The 21061-nt window shown below is 46.3% G+C and overlaps 4 protein-coding genes across 4 annotated transcripts; 3 read left to right on the top strand and 1 right to left on the bottom strand.

Moving 5' to 3' along the window:
* Positions 1 to 174: 174 nt before the first annotated feature.
* Positions 175 to 1616, top strand: Hpf1 (Histone PARylation factor 1). Its single transcript, XM_017152830.3, has one exon. The coding sequence runs from the start codon at positions 230 to 232 to the stop codon at positions 1556 to 1558; it is 1329 nt and encodes a 442-aa protein (XP_017008319.2). The 5' UTR covers positions 175 to 229; the 3' UTR covers positions 1559 to 1616.
* PSMG1 (Proteasome assembly chaperone 1) lies at positions 1541 to 2543 on the bottom strand. Its single transcript, XM_017152831.3, has 3 exons — positions 2350 to 2543; positions 1873 to 2300; positions 1541 to 1811 (listed from the first exon to the last, which is right to left on the bottom strand). The coding sequence occupies exons 1-3, from the start codon at positions 2448 to 2450 to the stop codon at positions 1630 to 1632; spliced, it is 711 nt and encodes a 236-aa protein (XP_017008320.2). The 5' UTR covers positions 2451 to 2543; the 3' UTR covers positions 1541 to 1629.
* A 90-nt stretch (positions 2544 to 2633) lies between these two features.
* On the top strand, positions 2634 to 7514 carry LOC108064998 (uncharacterized). Its single transcript, XM_017152829.3, has 5 exons — positions 2634 to 2976; positions 3085 to 3231; positions 3314 to 3782; positions 3853 to 4000; positions 4317 to 7514. Exons 1-5 carry the CDS (start codon positions 2821 to 2823, stop codon positions 6283 to 6285), a joined length of 2889 nt encoding a protein of 962 aa, XP_017008318.2. The 5' UTR covers positions 2634 to 2820; the 3' UTR covers positions 6286 to 7514.
* Positions 7515 to 10877: 3363 nt separating this feature from the next.
* LOC108064992 (uncharacterized) lies at positions 10878 to 19097 on the top strand. The gene is made up of 4 exons (XM_017152821.3): positions 10878 to 11234; positions 15573 to 15620; positions 17487 to 17876; positions 18267 to 19097. Exons 1-4 carry the CDS (start codon positions 11117 to 11119, stop codon positions 18716 to 18718), a joined length of 1008 nt encoding a protein of 335 aa, XP_017008310.2. The 5' UTR covers positions 10878 to 11116; the 3' UTR covers positions 18719 to 19097.
* Positions 19098 to 21061: the final 1964 nt, after the last annotated feature.

The raw sequence follows: 21061 nt of genomic DNA, 5'->3' as shown, positions 1-21061 counted from the left end.
TTTTGATTTATACTTTAGATATTTGAATTTATATATTTTATTTTCAAAAATATAAAAATTATATTAAAATTACAAAAAGGAACAAATTGTTGGGACATAGGGCTTATAAAAAAATTTCCTCCTCTCCAGGTAACTACCCCCACAAGCTTTTGACTCCGCCCCTGAGAGCGTGTGTTCTCGGTTATTGTACCATACCAAGCGCACAAATCGCGAAATCTTTAAATCGAGAATGCCAAAAGAAGACTGCAAGTACTGGGACAAGTGCTATCAGCGTAATCCCGCGCATTTGTCCAAATACAATCATCCAGAGAAGCCGGTCGAGAAAGAAGCGAAAGAAGACGACGCTGAAGACAGAAAAGTGGCGCCAAAAAGAGGTGCAACCTCGAAAGAGCAGGACAGCAACAAGGATAAGCCCAACACAAGCAGCTCCAGTGCAGACATGCTGGACGAGGAGGAGGCCAAGGGCAGTTATGAGTCAGAAACAGCGGAGCTTCACAAGGAGGCCATGGGCAACATAGCCGGGAAGAACTACATGGAGATCCTGGAGAAGCGCATTCGCCTGTCCGTGCAGAAGGAGTACGACAATCTCTGCGAGTCCAACGAGTTCATCAGGCACAAATTCCTTGTCGAAATGCCGCCTGACTTCTATGAGTTCTGGAAGTTTGTGTGCAGCCTGAAATCCGATCCTGCGAAGCCCAAGGATGCGGGCCTGGAGCACCTGGACAAGGTGTTCCAACTGCAGTTGGTGGGTCCCTTTGAGTTCCTGGCCGAACGATTCCACGGCGCCAAGCTGGGCGAACCGGGAGACTATCTACGCCATTGGCGCTTCTACTACGATCCACCAGAGTTCCAGACGATCTTCGTGCGTCGAGGCACAGGCATCCACTACGGCTACTGGCGAGATGTGCCCCAGGATAAGGAGAATCTCTTGATAGCCCGCACAGACTCTGCCAAGGGCTGTGAGTTCCAGTTTGTGGCTGGAAATGCCTTTGATGCATTCCTCTACTACCTGGAGCACGACTTCGTGGCCACCCCCTTCTCAGCCGGACAGCTGGCGGGAACCAAGAAGGCTGTGCCGAGGTACTTGAGCGACAACTCCCTGGAACTGGCCCAGCTGGAGCGACTGCAGCGGGAGCGCAACAAGCGGGTGGTGGCCAAGACATTCCATCGAGCCGGCATTGTTGTGCCCTTCGACCGGAAGACGCAGCTGGGCTACCGCCCACTGGCCGTCAGCGATTCCGAGCTCAAAAAGATGCTGGCCATGCTGGAGCAGAAGGACGTGGACAATGTGGCCGCCAAGCAGGCGGTGCTGGAGAAGCTGCAGCCGGTGGCCAATGCCGCCAATATAGCCGTGGACGAATCGGACTTCGGCAGCGCCCTGGAGCTGGGAATCGATATGTTCAGCAGTGGGCACAAGGAGCTGCACATGCTGGCCTCCTCGCTGCTGGTGCCCGCCTATTCAATGCTCTCCCGGCCGCAGTTCATCGCCATTGCCAAGGCGCACATGGAACAGCGTCGTCGAGAGGTGAACCTCAGCATGTTTGAAGTACTGAAGTAGTTTGTTTTTATTCCGCAACCGCAACATTTTTACAATCATTAAAACTAGGAAGAACACAGCCGAAAGTAGTTTCACATGTACAGATAGGAGTTCTCCTTGCGCGGTGGGACGTAGTTTTGGCTGCCGGTCTGCACGCCCACACTCTGGAGCAGCTTTATCACTGGCTGGGCAGCCGTTGCGTCCAGTGGCAGCTTGTCGGTGTAGATGACGAAGGAGTTCACGGGCAACTCCTCCTGGTCGCGCCAACTGGCAACTGCGAGTAGGTAAAAGAAAGTTGAATGTGTGATCGTTTCGCGGTCACCTGAACCACTCACCTCCCGCCGCCACTCCGGCAATGAAGTTGGGAGCCTCCAGTTCGGCGACATCCTTCTGGTTGACACCCACGCCACGCACAATGGCTATGTGATCCCTGTAAAGCTGTATGTCCTCGCTCTTAAACTCGACCTTTGGCTTCAGCGTCAGGGTGATGACTTTCTTGGCCAGCTTGGCGTAGGGCAGCAGGAGCTCCGTGACCTCGCCACTGCTGGTCAGGTCCTCCTCCAGGATGGCCAGCAGCTGTTTGGACGAAGGACTCCAGTGCAGGGACGAGGTGTTGGCGGGAATGCCGCACACGCGCTTCGAATCCTTGGCCAGCAGTGAGGTGCCGAAGTGGGTGACGCTGACGCCCTCGATGACCACCAGGAGCTCACTCTCCACAGGGGCCACCTCGCCAGCCGAATCGCCATCGAACTTGAGCTCCAGCCTGCAATTCTCGGAGATTAGCACTGGGCAAACAAGCCAAATTCACCCACTTCTCGACCGGCTTCAGGTTCTCCAGCTCATCCTCGTCGCAGTCGTCCCAGAAGGCGCGCGACGAAGGAATGTTCAGTTCCCCAAATCCTGGACAGCTCATGGTGTCTGGTTTAAGTTAATTTATGGGTGAAACTAATATGACGAGCTTAATTCCGGTCACTGTGTTTTGTTCAAGTCATCAGAGTGACCATGTGCTGAACAATCGATTATACCGTCCCTGTAGTGTTTAAGTGTATACCAAATGTCGGGAAATACCAGATCGGCAGACCAGCGCAGACCAGCGCTTCGGCCACGGTCATACTGAATACAAAAAATGCAAGACAAGATGCAGGCCCATATTCAAATTGGAAAACCACTTTGATCGCGAATTGGAAACTGATTAGGAGCCGCACGTGGCTGAAAAGAATAGGAACGGCAGTGTGCTAGGACTCGGCCAGCAGGAGCGGCAACGCGCGCGCGAAACCAGCGCCATGAGGAAGCGCAGCTCGCGCTGTAATTCGGACACTTTCAAGGAGGAGCAGATGGACCACAACGGTGACGACATCAGCCTGCTGCAGCGGCCCCTGCGCACCGCCCACACTGGATTCGAGGAGGCGCGTCGGGCCTACGAGGATGGCACCAGCGAGGTGAGTCCCGTCCGAGTGGAGTACGTGACTCAGCCCTGGCCCGCAATGGCGGCTGCTCCTTCGACCCAGTTTCGCATGTGCCCGAATAACTCCCCGCTTTTCCCGCAGGTGCGCCAGCTGCTCAGCCTGGAGTGCAGCCTGATCTACGAGTGCAAGGTGTGCCGGAACATGTTCCGCAGTCTGGCCAATTTCATCAGCCACAAGCGCGTCTTTTGCTGCGTCAGCGCTCGTTCCGCGAACGGCAGTGGATACACAGTGAGTGGGCAGTAAAGATAGCCCCATGTCGCGGTCCCCACGGCCATGGAATGCTAATTAATCGCTTGAACTCCCTTCACAGGATCAGAACTCCACGGTGATTATTCAAACGGGTGGCGGTCCGTCGCCACAGGACATGGAGCACATGCTGCGCAGCAGGAGCACGGGCTGCTCTCCAGTTCCCCGCGAAGTGCGTCCCATGCGGGGAGGCGGTGGTGGGATGCGGGACCTGAGTGGCGTCATCGAGCGGCTGCGCCGGGAAAAGGCTCCGTCGCAGGCCAGGCGCAGCTCCCCGACGGTTCTGCAGCTGGAGTCCGTGCCCACCTCCAGTCAGGCCGTTTACCAGACCATTAAGGTGGACCAGGAGGACAGCATTAGGACAGAGCTGGACGAGGTGCACCGCATGCTCAATCCCGCTGAAACCATAGTGGGACCCGACGGCAAGGCCCTGACCACCGTCAAGTTGGAGCGCCACGGAGGCAGCGACTCCGGCGAAACCGGCGAGCAGTCCATCAGCGACGAAACGGAGACGAGCATCTTCTGCGAGATCTGTACGGACTCACAACCGAATAGGCCTTGAAATCAATTAGTGACTGGTGTGCTTTCCATTCTCGTTCACAGGCAACCTGACTTTTCAAACCCACAAAACGCTTCAGCTGCACATTCAAAAGCATCACTCATCGTCGGCGTTCGTCTTTCAGTGCCCCGCCTGCTCGCTGACCTTTCTCCAGGCCGCTGCAGTTATTCGTCATTTATCCAAGGATCACAAGTGAGTAGGGCTAGTAAAGAAGGCAGTTAATCCTTTAATTTACATTTTTCTATAGGACTAATTGTGACATTAAATTTAAAACATTTTTATTTCTTCAAAGTCTCTGGTAACCCGTTAAAATTTAAAATCATTGCTAGCCAACATAAAGTCAGCACTTCTATTTAGTTACTGATTATGTCTAATAATTAAAATATTGCATATTCGGTTAAGTTGTTTAAACAAGCACATTTTATTGAAACAGCCTTATTTTATTCATACTTACCCCAACATTTGCAACTGAAAATTAAAGTTTGCCTTCTCGAAAACACTTTTTCAGGAAACCTACTCGTCGCATTAGAATGATGCGAAACACTATCCTCAAGCGCCGCGTACAGCAAGGGGACATTCAGCCCAAGGGTCCTTGCCGGGAGCTTAAGCGCCTGCAGCTCTCCGACGACGTGGTGGGCTATGTCCCGGAGCCACTGGACGCCAGCGGTGAGCATCGGAAGATCATGTCCTTGTGTATCTACTGCGAAAAGTCCTTCGAACGTCGCGCTGCTCTGTCAACCCACCTGCTTAACTGTCGGGCCAAGCAAGAGGCGCTGGCCAAGCCGGCTCCTTCCGTCAAGAAACTTAAGGCAAAGAGCAACGAGTCCAGTCTGGATGCAGCCGACGATGACGCTACTGCGTCCATAGATCTGCCGAAAAATGAACCGATCAAAAGAGAGGAAATTACCCTAAACGAGATGTTTGCCGATCTACCGGAGCCGAACGATTTATTTGCCCCTGGCCTGCACACAGTGTCGTTGGACCAGCTCAATTTGGGCAACGAAAGCGACTCTGCCAGCGATGAGGCCTCTAACACCGAGGAGGAGCACGATCTGGCACCAGGGGCTGGTCCTGAATCCAATGCCGATCAGGAAGATGTCAAGGGCAAGGCAAAGAAGAAGCGCAACGTTCCAGCGGAGAAGCAGCTGCGTTGCCGCTGCAAGATCTGCCATAAGCAGTTCAATGCCCTCGGAAATCTGCGTCGTCACATATCCATGTTCCATTATCGCGCACGCCGCTTTGGCTGCAATCTGTGTGAATATCGCGCATTTCGGCGCTACGACATTGTTAATCATCTGGGATTCACCCACAAGATAGAAGGCGACCGAGACAAGCTGACGGAGCAGTATGTGTCCACCCACGAGTGCGAGTACTCGCGCGATGATGTGGACGCCGATATCATTTTGCTGGATCAAGAGGAGGAGCTGACAGCGACGGAAAAGGAGGCCAAGCCCCCTATTAAAACCTACGAAAGGCGCTTGAAGCGTGTAAAAACCATAACAGAATCTGCGGGAGACGTGCGGCCCATATCGCCAACTGCCGTGATAAAGGAAGAACCAGGCCAAGAGTCGATAGAATCCACTCCAACGCCAACGCCCAGCAAGAAACGTCGCAAGTCACGCACGCAAATCTCACCCGAGTCCGGTGAGCATTCCCACGAGAAGCGTCCCATCCGCAAGCGGGTTAAGGCGGTCAACAAGGACTTTGTCTACGATTTGGTCAGTTTCAAACCAGACGGATCAGGCCAGCAAGCACCAGTTGCACAGGCAGTGGACTCCATGAGGGCCAAGCTACGTCGCTCTGCGACGGGGAGCAATGAAGAAGGCAGACATAAGCAGTGGGAGGCCTACATTACGGAGGCCAAGAAGCCCCAGGTGTTGGGCATCACACGTCGCATCATGCTGGAACTTGTGAGCCAGGGCTTGGCGGTATCCGCTACCTTGCCGGAATTGCCCTCGGAGAGGCCGATGATTCGACCACGCCTTACCTCGCACACACGTAGCGAGGGCGGTTCGCAGCAGCAGCAGAATGTTGTCGAAACTGCAGCGAATACTGCTCCGGAAACCGAGAGTTTCCTCGAGAAGATAGCGAAGCGGACGGCAGCCGCTGGCAAGGATACCGCTGTCATCAGCAACCTGTGGAACAAGGTCAACACTGCGATTGCCCAGCAGCAGCAGCTGAAACAGGAGCAGGAGCAGGAGCCGCTGGAAGAAGGCCAGCCAGAGGAAAAACCCAAAACGGAGAAATCAAAAAGCCCCCTGCCCACGCAACTCTCGCCGCACAGCTTGTGCCACGTCCCCGGGCCCGAAACTCTGGCAACCACTGGTATGGAATGCCTGGGCGGCAAGGGCAGTCAAGCGGGAGCACCGACAATGTTTCCGGCACTGCCCAAGCCGCCATCCGTTCTGCAGGCAGCTGCCAATGGGACCATCCAGCTCACACTGGACAGTCTCCTGCGAGCCGCGCTGCAGAACTAAACGGAACCGGAAATGGCAGCCACCACTACCGTGGCTACTTTTACAACTGTTGTTGTCGGTCCCATTGGATTTTTCCGAAAATGTTCGGCTGGTCGCTTTCCCATCAACCGTTTGAATGTAATTCACTAGTGTCCTTATTGTAAAACCAACTAAATAAGAAACCCAGAAGAATCAAACCAAGAATCCCTAGATGATAAACACGCTTCGAGTATTACGCGGTAAAAACAACCAAAACGAATTCAAAATCGTAGGATAATTTTCGGCTATTAGCAAATGTTTGTTGTTTGTGTGAATTGAAAAAGTACAGATTTTTTAAAATGTTATAGTTAATACTGTAAATGTACCTAATTTTATAGCCGGACATAAAATAAGTCACACACGTGTACACGGTTGCTGTACAGGCGTGCAGCAGATTGCCTTGCCAGGACTTAAACTAGATTGAATATTTAATCAAAATCGAGCCAATCTTCTTGGAATACTTTAACAAAGTATTGGGGTGGACCGATTCAATCAAATGAAATGTTTAAACAAAGTGTAATTTGTCTTACCTTAAGTAGTAGGCCTACAATTATTATTATTAAACTTATACTTATCATGCAAAATATGTTAGCTCATTAAACTCTTTCCGTTGGTAATACATAACTCATATGTAATTCACACTTTCAGTTTGACTTTTTGTTGCCGAAGGAAAACAACCGAAAGCCGCTTCAAAGAACCAAAGAATTACTCCTTGTCGACCAAGTCGGCACACCCTAATATATATTAAGAAGATGGAGAGGCCTTGGATATTAAGTTGGTTGACGCTTCATCTTGCCATCTATCATTTGAATCCATCGCCCCACCATCACCTAATTAGCATTATTATATTCAGGAACATCACAGCTGAGGAACCGAGAACACAACGACTTCTGCATGATGCTGCATAAATTTGTTACTCAAAATGTTAATTGCAAACTAAGCGAAAGTCAGGCGCAAGTTGTACAAGGCAGTCTGTTGTACATACACAACCCAGATACACGATTATATATATTTTATACATACGCAACGTTGACTCGGCAAGTATTTTGCCAGACGCAACAGACACAAGGAGGAGGAAATCACTAGCAGACATTCAAAGAAGTCCTGATCTACGCGAGTAGTTCAATGTATTTATATATCATTGTAATGTACAAGGTAGAGCCTTAAATCAAATCACCAAATGATAATAAATCCTACGATAATCACCCACAAAAATGGTCGAAATGCGAATTGATATCGGCAAGGCCAACAAGTGTCCAATTTCCGTCGACCAGCACCTGTTCGCCCTGTTCTTGGGGCCAGGACAAGTGTTTGGGAGCCCCAGCTGGATGGAGTATCCATGAAATAGAGCAGGTCACCAGGCAGCTATGTACTCTGTACCCGTGGACGCTGTTGCTTGCTCTGGCTGCCGTTACTGCCGATGCCCGACAATGGAAATTGTGTCACGGTCAGGAGTATGGGCGTGGACATGGGGATTTGGGCAAGGACTAGGGTAGGGTTGGGTTTGGACTTGGTCCTGGGATGGTGGAAAAGCGAAAGCGGGACACACTTTAAAGCTAAGCGTGTGCGTATCTGTGTCCGTGTTTGGAAAATAGAGAGAGACATGGAGCGTGAGAGAGCGAGCTGGCGAAGCGCGACTGTGTGTAATTGGAAACCGAAAGTGAAAACGCCCAGGCCTTGAAATCCTCGACAGGGGCCGCACAGATATGAACTCGAAGTTTATTTACCAGGGGGTGACAGCCCCTCTGACTGTGGCTTAAATTTCTTATTTATTTTTTACAAAGCTGAAATACAGCCAATATAATATGGCAAAGGTTTTCATCGGATCAAATATATGTGTTTTTCTCTACAGAAGTATTTAGTAAAAGTTTTAGTAGAAAGTCAAAACAAGGGAGATAGCAAGGGACCGATTTCGACCCTATACGTATATATACTATATATACCAATATCTAAATGGTGACTAACCATCTTACGAAGCAGAAATATTAACTTTTAGTAGCTCAGCTATTGCATTCTTTTATGTTTTCATTTTAAAATATTGTACAATGCTTTACTTTAAAATGATATGTATTTTGATCGTAGGAAAATATTTTTTAAATACAATTTTTTGTTTGATATTAACTTTTGATAAGTTTCTATGATATAAGGAAACTTCTTTTGAGGGACGGAAAGAAAACAGTTAATCAGGCAATAAAAACTGTGAACAAAATTTCCAAGTTCCTAGTTGGTTAGGGTAGCAGATCCAAGCAAAATGAAAACCCTGTCTAAGAAACTAGATTACCAAACATTAAATTCCCTTAATGCAGCGGGTGAGAGAAAGAGTAGACATCAAGCAGCATTAAATGAATGGCACTTACAAAGGCATTACGTTCGAATAGAGCTCCAAGCGCCTAGGCAAAAGAAACGCCAATGCAAAATACCAATACCATACCCCAATATCAAGCCCACTTTGCTTGGGCAAATTTGTGCTGCATAAACTGATTAAGCGATTTCAGGTATAGGTTCAGGAGGGTTGGGGGTTTGGGTGTTAGGGACTGGGACTGGGGCTCCAGTAGGCATGCAAAGCATCCACATCGAACGCAGAACTGGGAACGCCAACAAAGCGCTGGGAACAACCAGCTGACATTGAAGGGCGAGAAAGACGTGTACCATACAATACCATACCGAATATATAATATGCGAACAGAGCAACTGCTGGCAGGTGCGAGTCTCCTGTAATGAGATCTATTTTCCACGAATGGAAGTGCTGGGTCATAAAGGGCCCCCACAATCCGGGAGCCACTGCAGCTGCAAAGGAAACCAGGACAGCAAAATAGAAGTGGAGACTCTGAGATTGCTTTTAAGGAGCTTATGCCTTATGGCCCATAAATGCGGTAACACAGTTGCCGTTTATTGGGCAGCGGAGAATGATTTTCGCAGGAACGACTTACAGTTGATGGGTCTGCTGCTCGACAAGCACATGAGTAGTGATACGACAATTTAATTAACCAATTATTTGACATTTCGGTTGGCCTTGAGTGCACAGAAGATAACATTCAAGACAATAGTCCATGGTCACTGCGATATAGTAAATGGTTCTTCATTCCAAGACGTTTTTCATACCGTCTAGGTGACTCCACTTATGCTTTCCAAAAAACGCTGTACCTACAATTTTACTTTAATACACAAAAGTCATGTAAATCTTCTTAGCTACCCAAAATGTTGAACTATCGCATGCATCACTCATACGCCATGTGGTTCCAGCCACTTTGGATCCCCGTTGGGCGCTACTTAAAATCAAATTAAGATAATTAAATCGCCGTCGTGCAGCCTGAATATATTTCAATTTGGGTCACACAGTTACTTGGATGGGAAGCCGTTCGGAGCTTTCCCGCCTCCGCTGGCACTGGCACCCGAGGGATTGGGTGGGGACTTTTCCGACTTTCCAACCTCCCGACCCCACTCCCGCCACGATTTCTTTTTTAGCGCGGCGGCAGCTGCGTCCTGTAAAATTTTTGGGGCTCAGCAAGTGTTTCAACTGTACTAAGTACTGTTTATTTACTTGCCGCCCATTTGAATAGTGGCGGAGCGCATTATTACCGATTATCGCCGCGCGGAGCAGATGCTGCCGCCCCATTCGGAGTCGCAGTGGGTTGCCAAATAAACATGGGACGGTGGGTGGTGGTATGAAGTGACTGGGTAACCTACTAAAGCGAGAGAGAGGACAAAAAAAGTATGAAAAAAGCTCGGGAGAAAGTTGGGAAGATGAGTGAAAGCAGCCGCGCTGCCTGTCATCTGTTGGCGTTGGCGGGTTCGCTGGTGTTGTTGCCGTAGGACGTTGAAGGACACCACCAGGAGCAGCATCACCGCCTGCGTCTGGCGCTCGAGTGTTGTCCTAGTCCTAGCCGAAAGCTCTCGGCGGGAGTAGCTCGTGTGGGCTCGGCTCTCGATGCTCCAGTCTCGGGTTCCAAGCTTCGGTGGCTCGACAGGGCTCGCCAGTCGAGTTTCGGCCGTCTAACCCAGCAGAGGTGTGCAGCGGAGAGCAGTCCAACCACCGCAACATACAGCACCATTAGCAGCAGCAGACTAATAATTGCGGCCACAAAAGAAGAGAAGCCCTGCCCTGCCCTTTGACCCACTGTATCCATCGCTCAATTGCATCTGGATCTGATTAACTGCCATCGCAATGTCATGTCGCACTGACAACTGACAACTGACCACTGACCACTGGCCCAGGAGCAACTGATTGACTGGCCTCCTTGCTCACTACACTTCCATGTCCGTTGTCCACTTGGACGACTTGGATTCCCGGATTCGCGGATGTGGGGGAGCAGCATCCCAAGCGACAGAGCAGCGCGAAAGTAGTCAACGAAAATCGGAAATCTAATTAGCGACGTCAGTGTCAGGATCGCAAATCCATTAATTTCCAGGCATCGTATCAAGAACTTTTCGGCAAAAAGGCGTTGCTACAGCCCTAGAAAAAAATAAGCAGGAAAATCGGGAAAATTTAACGCAGAAAAAAGGGAAAACTGTGAGCGTCGGTGTGTTTGTGTGCCGCTGTGCGTGATTTCGTGTGTGTGTGTGCGAGTGCCTGATAACGCGAGCCTGGCGCTGACATCACTTTCACTTGGAAAACCAACTCGAGGAACCAACCTGGCCCCCGGGAAGCTGCCACTCGAGCCGCACGGCAACAAAATCAATTAAACTACCAATACGACAGCCGCCGCAACAGCAACAACAAAGCTGCCAAGAGCCAATTATCGAGGAAAGTAGCGGAAAAGCAGGGAAAAGGCCGAGGGAAAGCGAAGGAAAAGCCCAGCCCAGCCCAGCCAAGATGTTCTCCATGTGCACCAAGGTGAAATCGCGGAGTGCGGATGCGGATAGCTCGTTCATGCAGCAATCGCAGTCGCAGCAGATGCAGCAGTTGCAGCTGCAACAGCCCCAGGCGATGGGTGAGTGGGAAAACCCGGGAAACGAGCGGGGGAAAAAGTGAAACCGAAACTGAGACTGAGACCCAAACTGAAACTGAAACTGAAACTGAAACTGCGCCCCCGAAAGGCTGTCGGTGTGCCCTCATTTGGCGGAAAACCCTTGAACTCGTTTTTGCTGCCCCACCCCAAGTGCCCCGCCCCTTTTGGGTCCTCCCCGCCCCTCCCAGCTGCTTATTTTTCTCAATGAATTCGCACACAGGCGCAGCTGCGCGTCTGTCTGCTACTTTCTCTTTCACATCCTTTCAGCCCCTCGCTTTCACATCCTGGCCCACACCAGCGTTTAACTTATCAAGCGGAATCCAGGATGCGGTTTCATTATGCTGCAATTGTTGACAGTGCCACGCCCATTGCCCAGCACATGTGTGTGGGTGTTGTGTGTGCTCTGCATTAAATCATTAAGTAGATACAACACAGCCCCACATCGCGCTAAGCATGGCGTGGGGCATCTGAGTATTTGCCTGGGACCAGCTGGAAATGAGTCGAGGCCCAGAATGGCAGGATGTGGACTGGCTTCGGGTTACAGCTGCTGCTGCAGTTCGCCCCATGCATAAGTCATGTGCTTGCACTCGGAGGAATATTTGAGAAGAAATAACAAGGAAATAAAGTCTAGCAAAACTATTCTGCTATAATTCCCAACTGATTCTGGTTATGTTTACCGCTTACAATGTGAACCATATTATTTGTGTGAATTTCATTGGTAAAAAAAAAGGAGATTAGAAAAACCTTTTGATCGAAGGCAACATTGCGTATGGGATATATACTTTAAAGCCAATTCGCAGACTCTAAAACACAATTTTTTCAAAAATTTCCTTTTGGTATACGTTGAATACCACAATGGGCACCGTATAGACGAGTATGAGTAGGACCTTAAAAATGTCCATACAAAAGTGAACCACCCCAGATGCAATTTGATTTTGGTTTATGTTTCATGTTTAAATTCAATCGAAACAGGATCGTTATTTGGAAATAAAAACTATTTTACAGAAGATTTTTACTTTTCATTGTGAAAATCTGCAAAAACAATAATATAATCGGTATATGTTATATGGTTGTTGAAAGATAATGTCTCTAACGCAGTCCGATTTTCGGTATATTTTCCTAGTGCGTGTACCTCATTTTTGTATATCATAGCCCTTTATCCACTCTCATATCTAGCCAGGCCAGCAATTATGTCTGTACACGTTTGTCGTTGTCGTTGTCTTCGCCTTCCGATTCGTTTTTGCCCCAGTGCGAACAGGGGACGAGAATGGGAAGGGTTCGTCGTCTGTGGCATCCACTTGCAATTCTAGCTGATTTGTCATGTGGATGTGAGTGTAGGGAGGCGGGGATGGGGATGCAAGTGCGGATGTGTGTGCGCGTGGGCATGGTTGCATGTGGCTGTGTGCGTGCACTGAAGTGGCACACATGATGTCCGCTGCCCTGCCTTCTTACACAAGCGAGGCAGTGTCCTTCGGCGAGCTCGCTCTCTCATCAACCCCCGATGCAACATATGTACATATATGCTGCCCCTATTCCCCAGTCTCCCGCCCCCTATCCCCCAGTCACCAGTTCCAGCGCCATTCCCGAGCTCATCCTTTCATCATCTCCGTCGACACTTGTACTGCTTCTATCGTTGTCGTCTGCATTTCGTTTGCTTCTGGGTACACTCAAAACCATTTTGTCTGTATTAAAAAGGAATGGAATAAAGTTGAGAAAATAATTGCATTTAGATTTCTCCAAAACTTATTATAAATACATTATTTTTTATGAACACTAATGATCTTTGAAGTGGTGTGCAATATTTTTATCTGATACCTCTTTCTTTTATAAATAAACAAATTATTATCTACAATGATTACTTGTGAGTTGGATAAGTATAACTTATTATATACGGCCTCTGGTTTTAATAGTTTGTCAGATGGTTAAAAAACTTGGAAAATAAGAAAGCTGTTATGTTTTTCCCTTTGTGTACAAAAATTACATAGGTCGCAGAAAAATCTCAGTAGACCCAGACCGTTTTGAGGGCAAACGTCGTTTTTTAGCCCGCCTTGCCTCGAGCGTTTTTCATATGCTGTGCAAGCTCATCGCATCCCATTCTCAGCCGGAGCAAATTGTCACCAGCCACTCTGGCCGTAATCAGTTTGCTGCAGAGGCAACTTTCTCGAGTGGTCTAGTGCGGAAAAAAGCCAGAGTGGTTCTTCAATTCCGAAATTACAATTGTTCTAGGACACTATTAATCGCTTATCAGTTTCTTGGAAAAAATAATCCGGAAGACCTAATGCAATAGTAAGAACTAAAGCTTAACGTCTATATAAATTTCATTTTCCTTTTCGGGTAAAGAAATTAATTTTGTTGAAATTTCAAAACAAAAAAGTTTTTAAAGTAATTTTTAAAAAATACAAATAATTGTTAGTCCAATTGCTTAGGGGTTTAAGGTTTTAAATAAGTAATATTTATGATTGGATTCTTAGTATTAATGTTTCTATTCTGAGTTAATTGTAACTGATAGCCTAAGCGGATTAAGCTAATGGTAAAAATTCACTCACCGATAGCTTTAATTTTTTGGGGAAATAATTTCAAATTTTACGAAAATGTATGGTTATAGAATTCTAAGTAGGGGAGAGTGGGGGAATTTCGTCAGCATTTTTTCAAAGCTATTTATTGTCCATCTTAAGACACGTTATCATATTTCTATTTTTATTGTTGAATGCGGTTAGCACTAAGCTTTAAAATGTGACATTCCCCTATTTTTTTAATTAACTTGGTGATTTATAAAAAATTAAAAAGTAAAACCAATATACTGGGGCAATCTCACCACATAGGGGGGTAAAATCACCACACAACTGGGGAAATTTCGTCACCTGAAAAATGTAGGGAACTTTACGCCTGTAAGTATGTTACACTGATCGAGCGTACCATTTTTGTTGACGTCTTATATTTGTTGCTGCTGCCGGTAGTCTGTTCGTTTGCCAGCTCGTCAAATATAAAAATATGTATTTAAAATAGGTGCGAATTTACCCTTAGCGTAGGGTGGCGAAATTTCCCCAGACAGTACTTTTTTAGAAATAATTATTTTTCTTCCGAAATTAGGCGCGAAGTTAAAAATCACTGACGCAGAAATGCACATTATAGCACTGTGTATTATATAAAAAATCGTGTATCTTATTCCTTTTGAATTGTGGCATACAGAAAAAATTTCGTCGAGAACTAAATGTAGCTTTTGAACTGTTAAAACACATTTAATATTATAGCTTAATTATCTTGGCCTTCTGTGCAAAACAAATGCATTGGTTGTGTCTGGCCGTCTTGAAGGACTAAAACAAAAAAATTATATATTTTTACGACTTATGGATTCCGAGATATTGCAGGTGACGAAATTGCCCCTGTGACGAAATTCCCCCACTCTCCCCTACATTATCCATTTGCCATTAGGAAAAATAAGTTGTAGGCATTGCGTAATGGCTTTAAAATTTATTACTCATACGTAGTGTTGTTCTTTACTTAATTGATACCATTTCTTAACATAATTTAAGAAATAAATTAAATTTATCTAAACAAGTAAATAAGTACATGAAGTGTTTATCAAATTAATAAGTGTATACATTCAATAACTAAATTAAAGAAATAACTTGTTATTTGCCCCAATGCAAAATTCATATTAAAATATAATACGTTCTAGTGAAGTGGGCACTGACGGCAAAGGTGTGAAATGGCTTCGGATCAAGTATACGTACGTATGCCCGTTGCCCTGGTCATCTTTATTGAAATAATTAATTCAGTCCACCGCAAGCGTCGTGTTTGCCACTGGCCCAAATCCTGCTGCATGCCCCATCCCTTTCGACTCTCGACACTTGACCAAATAAATGGGATGCCAGTGGTAATGAATTTGAAATGAGAGACCAGGCCACCAGGGCAACTGCAGCAGCAGCAGTGGCGGCTGGTGATTGAGTTGCTGCCGCTGCAATTCCGAGGGAATTGCTAAATGAAATTCCGTGTTTCGTTTTCGCTATTCGTTATCCGGCGCCACCAGTCGCCTCGCACCTGGATTCGCTACATTTGAAATTTGCAGATCCAGTTTCGGTGCGTGGGCGCTAGGTTCTCAGCTGGCGGATGTCGGACGTCGGACGAAAAGGGAAGAAGTCCTTGAATGGGAAATGGGCTTCAGCTGCAGCGCCCGATTCCTGTTCAATTAGTGGTATCGTATAACTGGACTATGGGTACTCTGGCACTGGGCAGCGGATGCGGACTAAATGAGATTCGCCAGCAGACTTTTCCCCACTTGGCACTCACTCCATAATTCGTTTTCTTCACTTTTCACAGGAACCGGTGGGAAACAAATCAAGGGCGGCTATCTACTGCGCTACAAAAGTGAGTATCCATTTTAGTCCCAAGCCTTGAATTTCTTTTAGTAAAAATTTAAGATCTACAAGTTTTATATAAAATACCAAATTATAGATTTTAAACTCAACTGTATTTTTGGTGCAGGTCATATGGGTATTAGATTATGTTAATGCAGACGTATATCTGCATACTTAGCTTTCATTGAAAGGGGGGGTTTTCATAGCATAAACAAAGTATGTGTTGCAACTTTACGGATTTGAATTTAAGGTTTTATAAAATCTACTTTTGTTGTACATCTTCTTTTTCCTACATATTTTGAATTTATACAAAATGTTTTTCGAATATTAATTTGACCAAGAAGTAAACCGCGATTTAGTAAAACTAGTAATTTAGGACTAGCTGCTAGGCAATTGCAGGTCGTTGAAATGAAGGTCCGAATCAGACCCTTTCCTGTGGCTGTCAGCATGGTAGGCCGATCCGCCCAGGGACGAGTAGAGCCCCTTAGAAGAGTCGGCAATCTGTCAAATCAGCACAACAGTAACAGTCCTCCCAACTCAGGCACAACAGGATGACGCAGCATCCATGGATGAGGTAGATGGATGAGGACTGCGGTTCTTCGAACGCGGGAATGGGGTATAATCATTTCGGGGTCACATTCAAGTGTAATTACTCATGATTTGGCTGTGCTGTAGATGCGTCATTGTCATGCTTGCTGGGCCGGATTGAAAATCATGGCCTGAACAATTTGTGTTGAGTCCTTGGTGCAAATTAGTAGAGAGAAATATAAGAAGCGATAAATGAAATTAAAATTGGCCAGCACAACTTTGTAATCCTCTAATAGATATAAAAACAAGAGAGAACGCTATAGTCGAGTGCCTCGACTATTAGATACCCGTTACTCAGCTAAACAACTTAATAGAAATATGCCTTCTTATATGTTTTTCGCCGCTCGATTTTTACCCAGGGATCTCTTTCTAGAAGAGGCTTTCTAGAACTTTCAATTCTGCCTAGCACTTCTTCCGTCTCTCTCTAGCGCAGGTGAATGCACTTGTGAAAAACGTATACGAGCAAAAAGAGACAAAATGCGCGCCCCATTTCAAATAATTTAAAATTTGCATTAACATATTGTGAATTAGAGTGACCACAGAAAAAAGGCAGATTTTTTTAAGGCTAGGTTTAAGCGTTTATTGGGTTTGTGGGCGTTAGAGTGGGCGTGGCAAATTTTTACTTGGCCAATCGATAGGTATTGACGAAGCGAATACATATCAGTTACTATTTTCATAATAGCTTCAAAACTGTGGGCGTTAGAGGGGCCTTGTGGGCGTTAGAGGGGGCGTGGCACCCTTTTGAAACAAACTTGCGCTGCGTAGGAGCTCCTAGAATCTGCATGCAAAATGCCAATCTTCTAGCTTTTATAGTTTCCGAGATCTCAGCGTTCATACGGACAGACAGACAGACAGACGGACAGACAGACGGACAGACGGACAGACGGACATGGCTAGATCGACTCGGCTAGTGATCCTGATCAAGAATATATATACTTTATGGGGTCGGAAACGCTTCCTTCTAGCTGTTACATACTTTTGCACGAATACAATATACCCTTTTACTCTACGAGTAACGGGTATAAATATACATAGGTCAAAATACCGTCTAAACGATTTAAGAGATAAAAACCTAAAAACGGCCAAAATTACATTATTTAATATTCATTTTACCAGTATTGCATGGTAATACGGTTAAATACCGTAAATTTACCATGCACAATGCGCATATCGATTTGATCCGGTCGTGTTTTATTTTTGAGTGCAATATGTGTAATATATTAAAGGCTAGTCGTAGGTTAAGTTCTCCACACTGATTCCATGACTTCCGTTCCGTTTTCCTTCACAGAGCAAATGTTCTGGAACCGCTGGGCGGAGGAATGGGTAGTGCTGTACGACGATTCGACCATGGCCTGGTTCACGGAGCCAGGGCGCTCCTCGCCGACGGGCAAGATCCTGGTGAAGGAGGCGCCCGAGATGCTGGCCATCGCCCACTGGACCGGCCAGATTCCACGACGTCCGCCGCTGCCGGCTGGAGTGAATGTGTCCCAGCTGATTGCCCTCGGGTCGCAGCGCAAGCGGTCCAAGGTCTACTGGATGCTGGCCAAGTCGGAGCAGGAGGTGAGCGACTGGATCGATGCGATTACCAAGACCCTTCCACCGCCGCCGCAAATCGAGCTGGTGGTGGACAAGCCGCACCTGATGAACGTGCTCCGACGTCCGTTGGTGCGCATTAGACGTGAGTAAATCCCCCTAAGTCCCTCATTTTAATCCATCCGCCTACTCGTTTTGCTTAAATCCCCTTTTGCCAGATGGTGTCGTTCACATCCGTAAAGTATTGCCCTCTACCTAAGACAGAGTAGCACCAAAAATATTGTCAAGAGATTTTTTATTTTTATCCTTTACACATTTTCAGCTCTCTTGCACTCCATTTAAATCAATTAACGAAAATTTATACGCAAGGTATTAACATAAATTGATAAATAAAGAACACCTAAACACTAATTTTTCATCAGCCTTCAATTTTACCCATAAAGTAATAATTATTTATAATTATAATTACTAAACAGGATTTATTATTTCTAACTAATCTTGTGAATTTTGGTTTTATTTTAATTTTTAAATGCAGCTGCCACCCAGTCGGAGGTGAAGCAGCGCAAGGCGGCGTCCCACGGAGCCAGCGGCAGTAAGCACCACCGGTGCTCCTCGGCGATGACCACGAAGGTGTACAGGCAGACCCAGGATCCGCTGGTGAAGAGCGACGCGGCGGTGGCCATTCTCAGCAAGAAGCCGGACTCGAAGGCCTCGCTGGCCTGCGCCCTGCCATGGGGCCACGGCTGGGGATGGGCCACGCTGCCCAACGGGGTGTGGAGCGGCGGACTCACCTGGTCGCAGTGCGAGGACACCTTCACCCTGCACGCCCTGCCCACCACCCACTGCACCAACCTGATCGACACCTCCTGCAGCGGGGCAGTGTATCACACGGACATCGGTGGCTTCGACTTTCACTCCTCGGGCGTGGACGACATCGGGGGCGAGGACTTCGACTATGCCATGGACTGTGGCGATTTCATATTCTAAACTCCCTCCACCACGACATTCAGCCAGCGCCAGCCACCCACCCGACGGGCAGGACACTTTCGTCCTTGCCCCGCAGATTTTGCCTTCGATTGGAGGGAGCTAAGCAACTGGTAGTCGCTTGGGTAGTACTTAATATTTAACCGTGCTTTCGTTAACCTCTGAGTGTTAGGTGTTGCCAAGTGGAAGGAGAACTGACTCCCTAGAGTTGCGTATACGCCCCTTTGTCCTTGTCCCTGTGCGATTAACTATCCCGCCCATTAGCGCGTTTAACTCTGTGCTTTGCTCTAATTGCGTGGAGCAGTTAAACTGCAAGTACACATACTATTCGACCTTTTCCATTTCCCCTTAGTGTGGTAAAAAATATATATGTGCATTTATAGCTGCTGCCAAAGAAGTAGTTGTAACATCTTGTAACTTCGTCTGATGTCAGTTCAGAAATGGATTAACTTTTTAACAAGCTTGCTCTCAATAAAGTTGTCAATCAACTTTTACCTTGCGCTTGCGAATACATTTCTGAAGGGAATTTCGGAAATCTAAAGTCAAAATTCCAGTTAACCAAGTTTAGTTTACGGATGATATTTGAGTTCCGTTAAATTCGAGAGAAATGTCTTAGAATTTTTTAATCAGTTTTTATTGGGATTTGTTCTTTTCGGAATTACCAACAAATTTTAGTCACTTAACAATTATACCGATGCAAAATTAGTTCAAAAGGGTATTTTAAAGCTGGAAAATATATGCCACAATTATTATGGATGCGGCTGTAGCTGCTTTTCGAGTTCTGTCCGATACACGTGTGCTCATGTATCCAGCAATATATGTACATATATGTAAGGCCGCACACTCGCCAACCTCCAACCCGCAATCACCACCCCCTAACTACAGCACCCCACAACGAGCCACCTTCTTCCCCTCCCAACCGCATTCAGCCATTGCAGTCGCAGTTGCAACCACAAGCATTTGAAATGCGAAAATATTTTTGCATCGCGCATATAAGTAGGCTACAACATATTTTTGCACTCGACAAGCGAACAAATTACAATAAATAATGCGGAGAAGACGAAGCGACAACTAAATTAAAAACGATAAAAACAACCGCAAGAGATTAAAATACTTTTGTGTATTTTGAGACTTTTGAAATTTATATTGATGCAATTTGTAATGGAAACACTTTTCAAATTGTTTTGCCATGATTTTCTAGAATTTTTGGAATCGATAGTATTTAACCGCAAAACCGAAGCCCGAAAAAGCCCCTAGCCCCCAAACCCTCGCAAAAACCCATTTTTGTGTGCAAATTTTTGAAACATTTATACAGATACAGCGCGCGTAACTTAAGTCAGTGGTAAAATCGATAAATGTTTAATATAATTGTGTAAAGGCAAAAACAAACACAAAAACGACAAGCGGAAAATCCAACGCAGAATTTTAAAGTGGAGCATAGCCATTTTTATAAAGCATGTTAAAAAGAAATGACAGTAAACAGGAAAACCAGGTACATAACAAGTAATTAAAGAGGTAAAATCGAACTCTAGTCGTAAAAACTCATACTCCCGCAACACACCCACACATAGCCACACCGAACACTATAGTGTAAGTGTATGTGTTAGCACTTAAGGCATGGCATCCGAATGTCAGTTTAGTTTTCGAAACTAACTCACACAGATCGACATACCCACCCGTACTGATGTAAAGTTTATAAAACGAAATCAAGCGAAACAGAAAAACAAGTTAGCAACCCAGGAAAATCACAGAGTATAAAGCCAAAGACGTGTATACACATGTACAAGTAATTAACTAGCAGTTAAGAACACATTCGAAATCACAGACCTTTGAAGTCGCAGCCGAAAGAAAGGTATTCGCACCATTCAGCTCACCAATCAGCAGTCATCCCACATCGATTCGATTTTGAATTTGATTTTGAGGAACTTTCGACACAAAATGTGAGGAAGGGAAACGCCGCTACGGACACCTTGAGAAAACTGTAATTGTAACTACGTTTAGGCATACCTAAATAGAAACTAGAATAAGTCGGAGTGCCCGTTAAGGGTTATATATGTATGATAAATGTACCGTAAGATTGTGCAGGTTTTCAAAATGTTGCATGCCGCAAAAAAGCATAGAGCTAGAGTATAGAAACGCGAAATATTATGTAAATTACGGGTAACAGGACTCACCGAGTCCCTACGCATCTGTTGCATGTCCTTGTGCGCGCGTGTATACTTATATATTACTATATTTATGTACAACAATAACCAAGAGCAAAGCTTCACGAATCGGAAACGAAACTAGAAACCTAAAACCTTAAACCTGAGCCTACAGCCTTAGCTATCATACCCGTCACCACGC

Source organism: Drosophila takahashii, chromosome 3R (genome assembly GCF_030179915.1).
Source record: "Drosophila takahashii strain IR98-3 E-12201 chromosome 3R, DtakHiC1v2, whole genome shotgun sequence".
Classification (NCBI taxonomy): Eukaryota; Metazoa; Arthropoda; class Insecta; order Diptera; family Drosophilidae; genus Drosophila; species Drosophila takahashii.
Note: the sequence above shows the minus strand (reverse complement) of the source record. Positions and strands in the feature narration are given on the sequence as shown.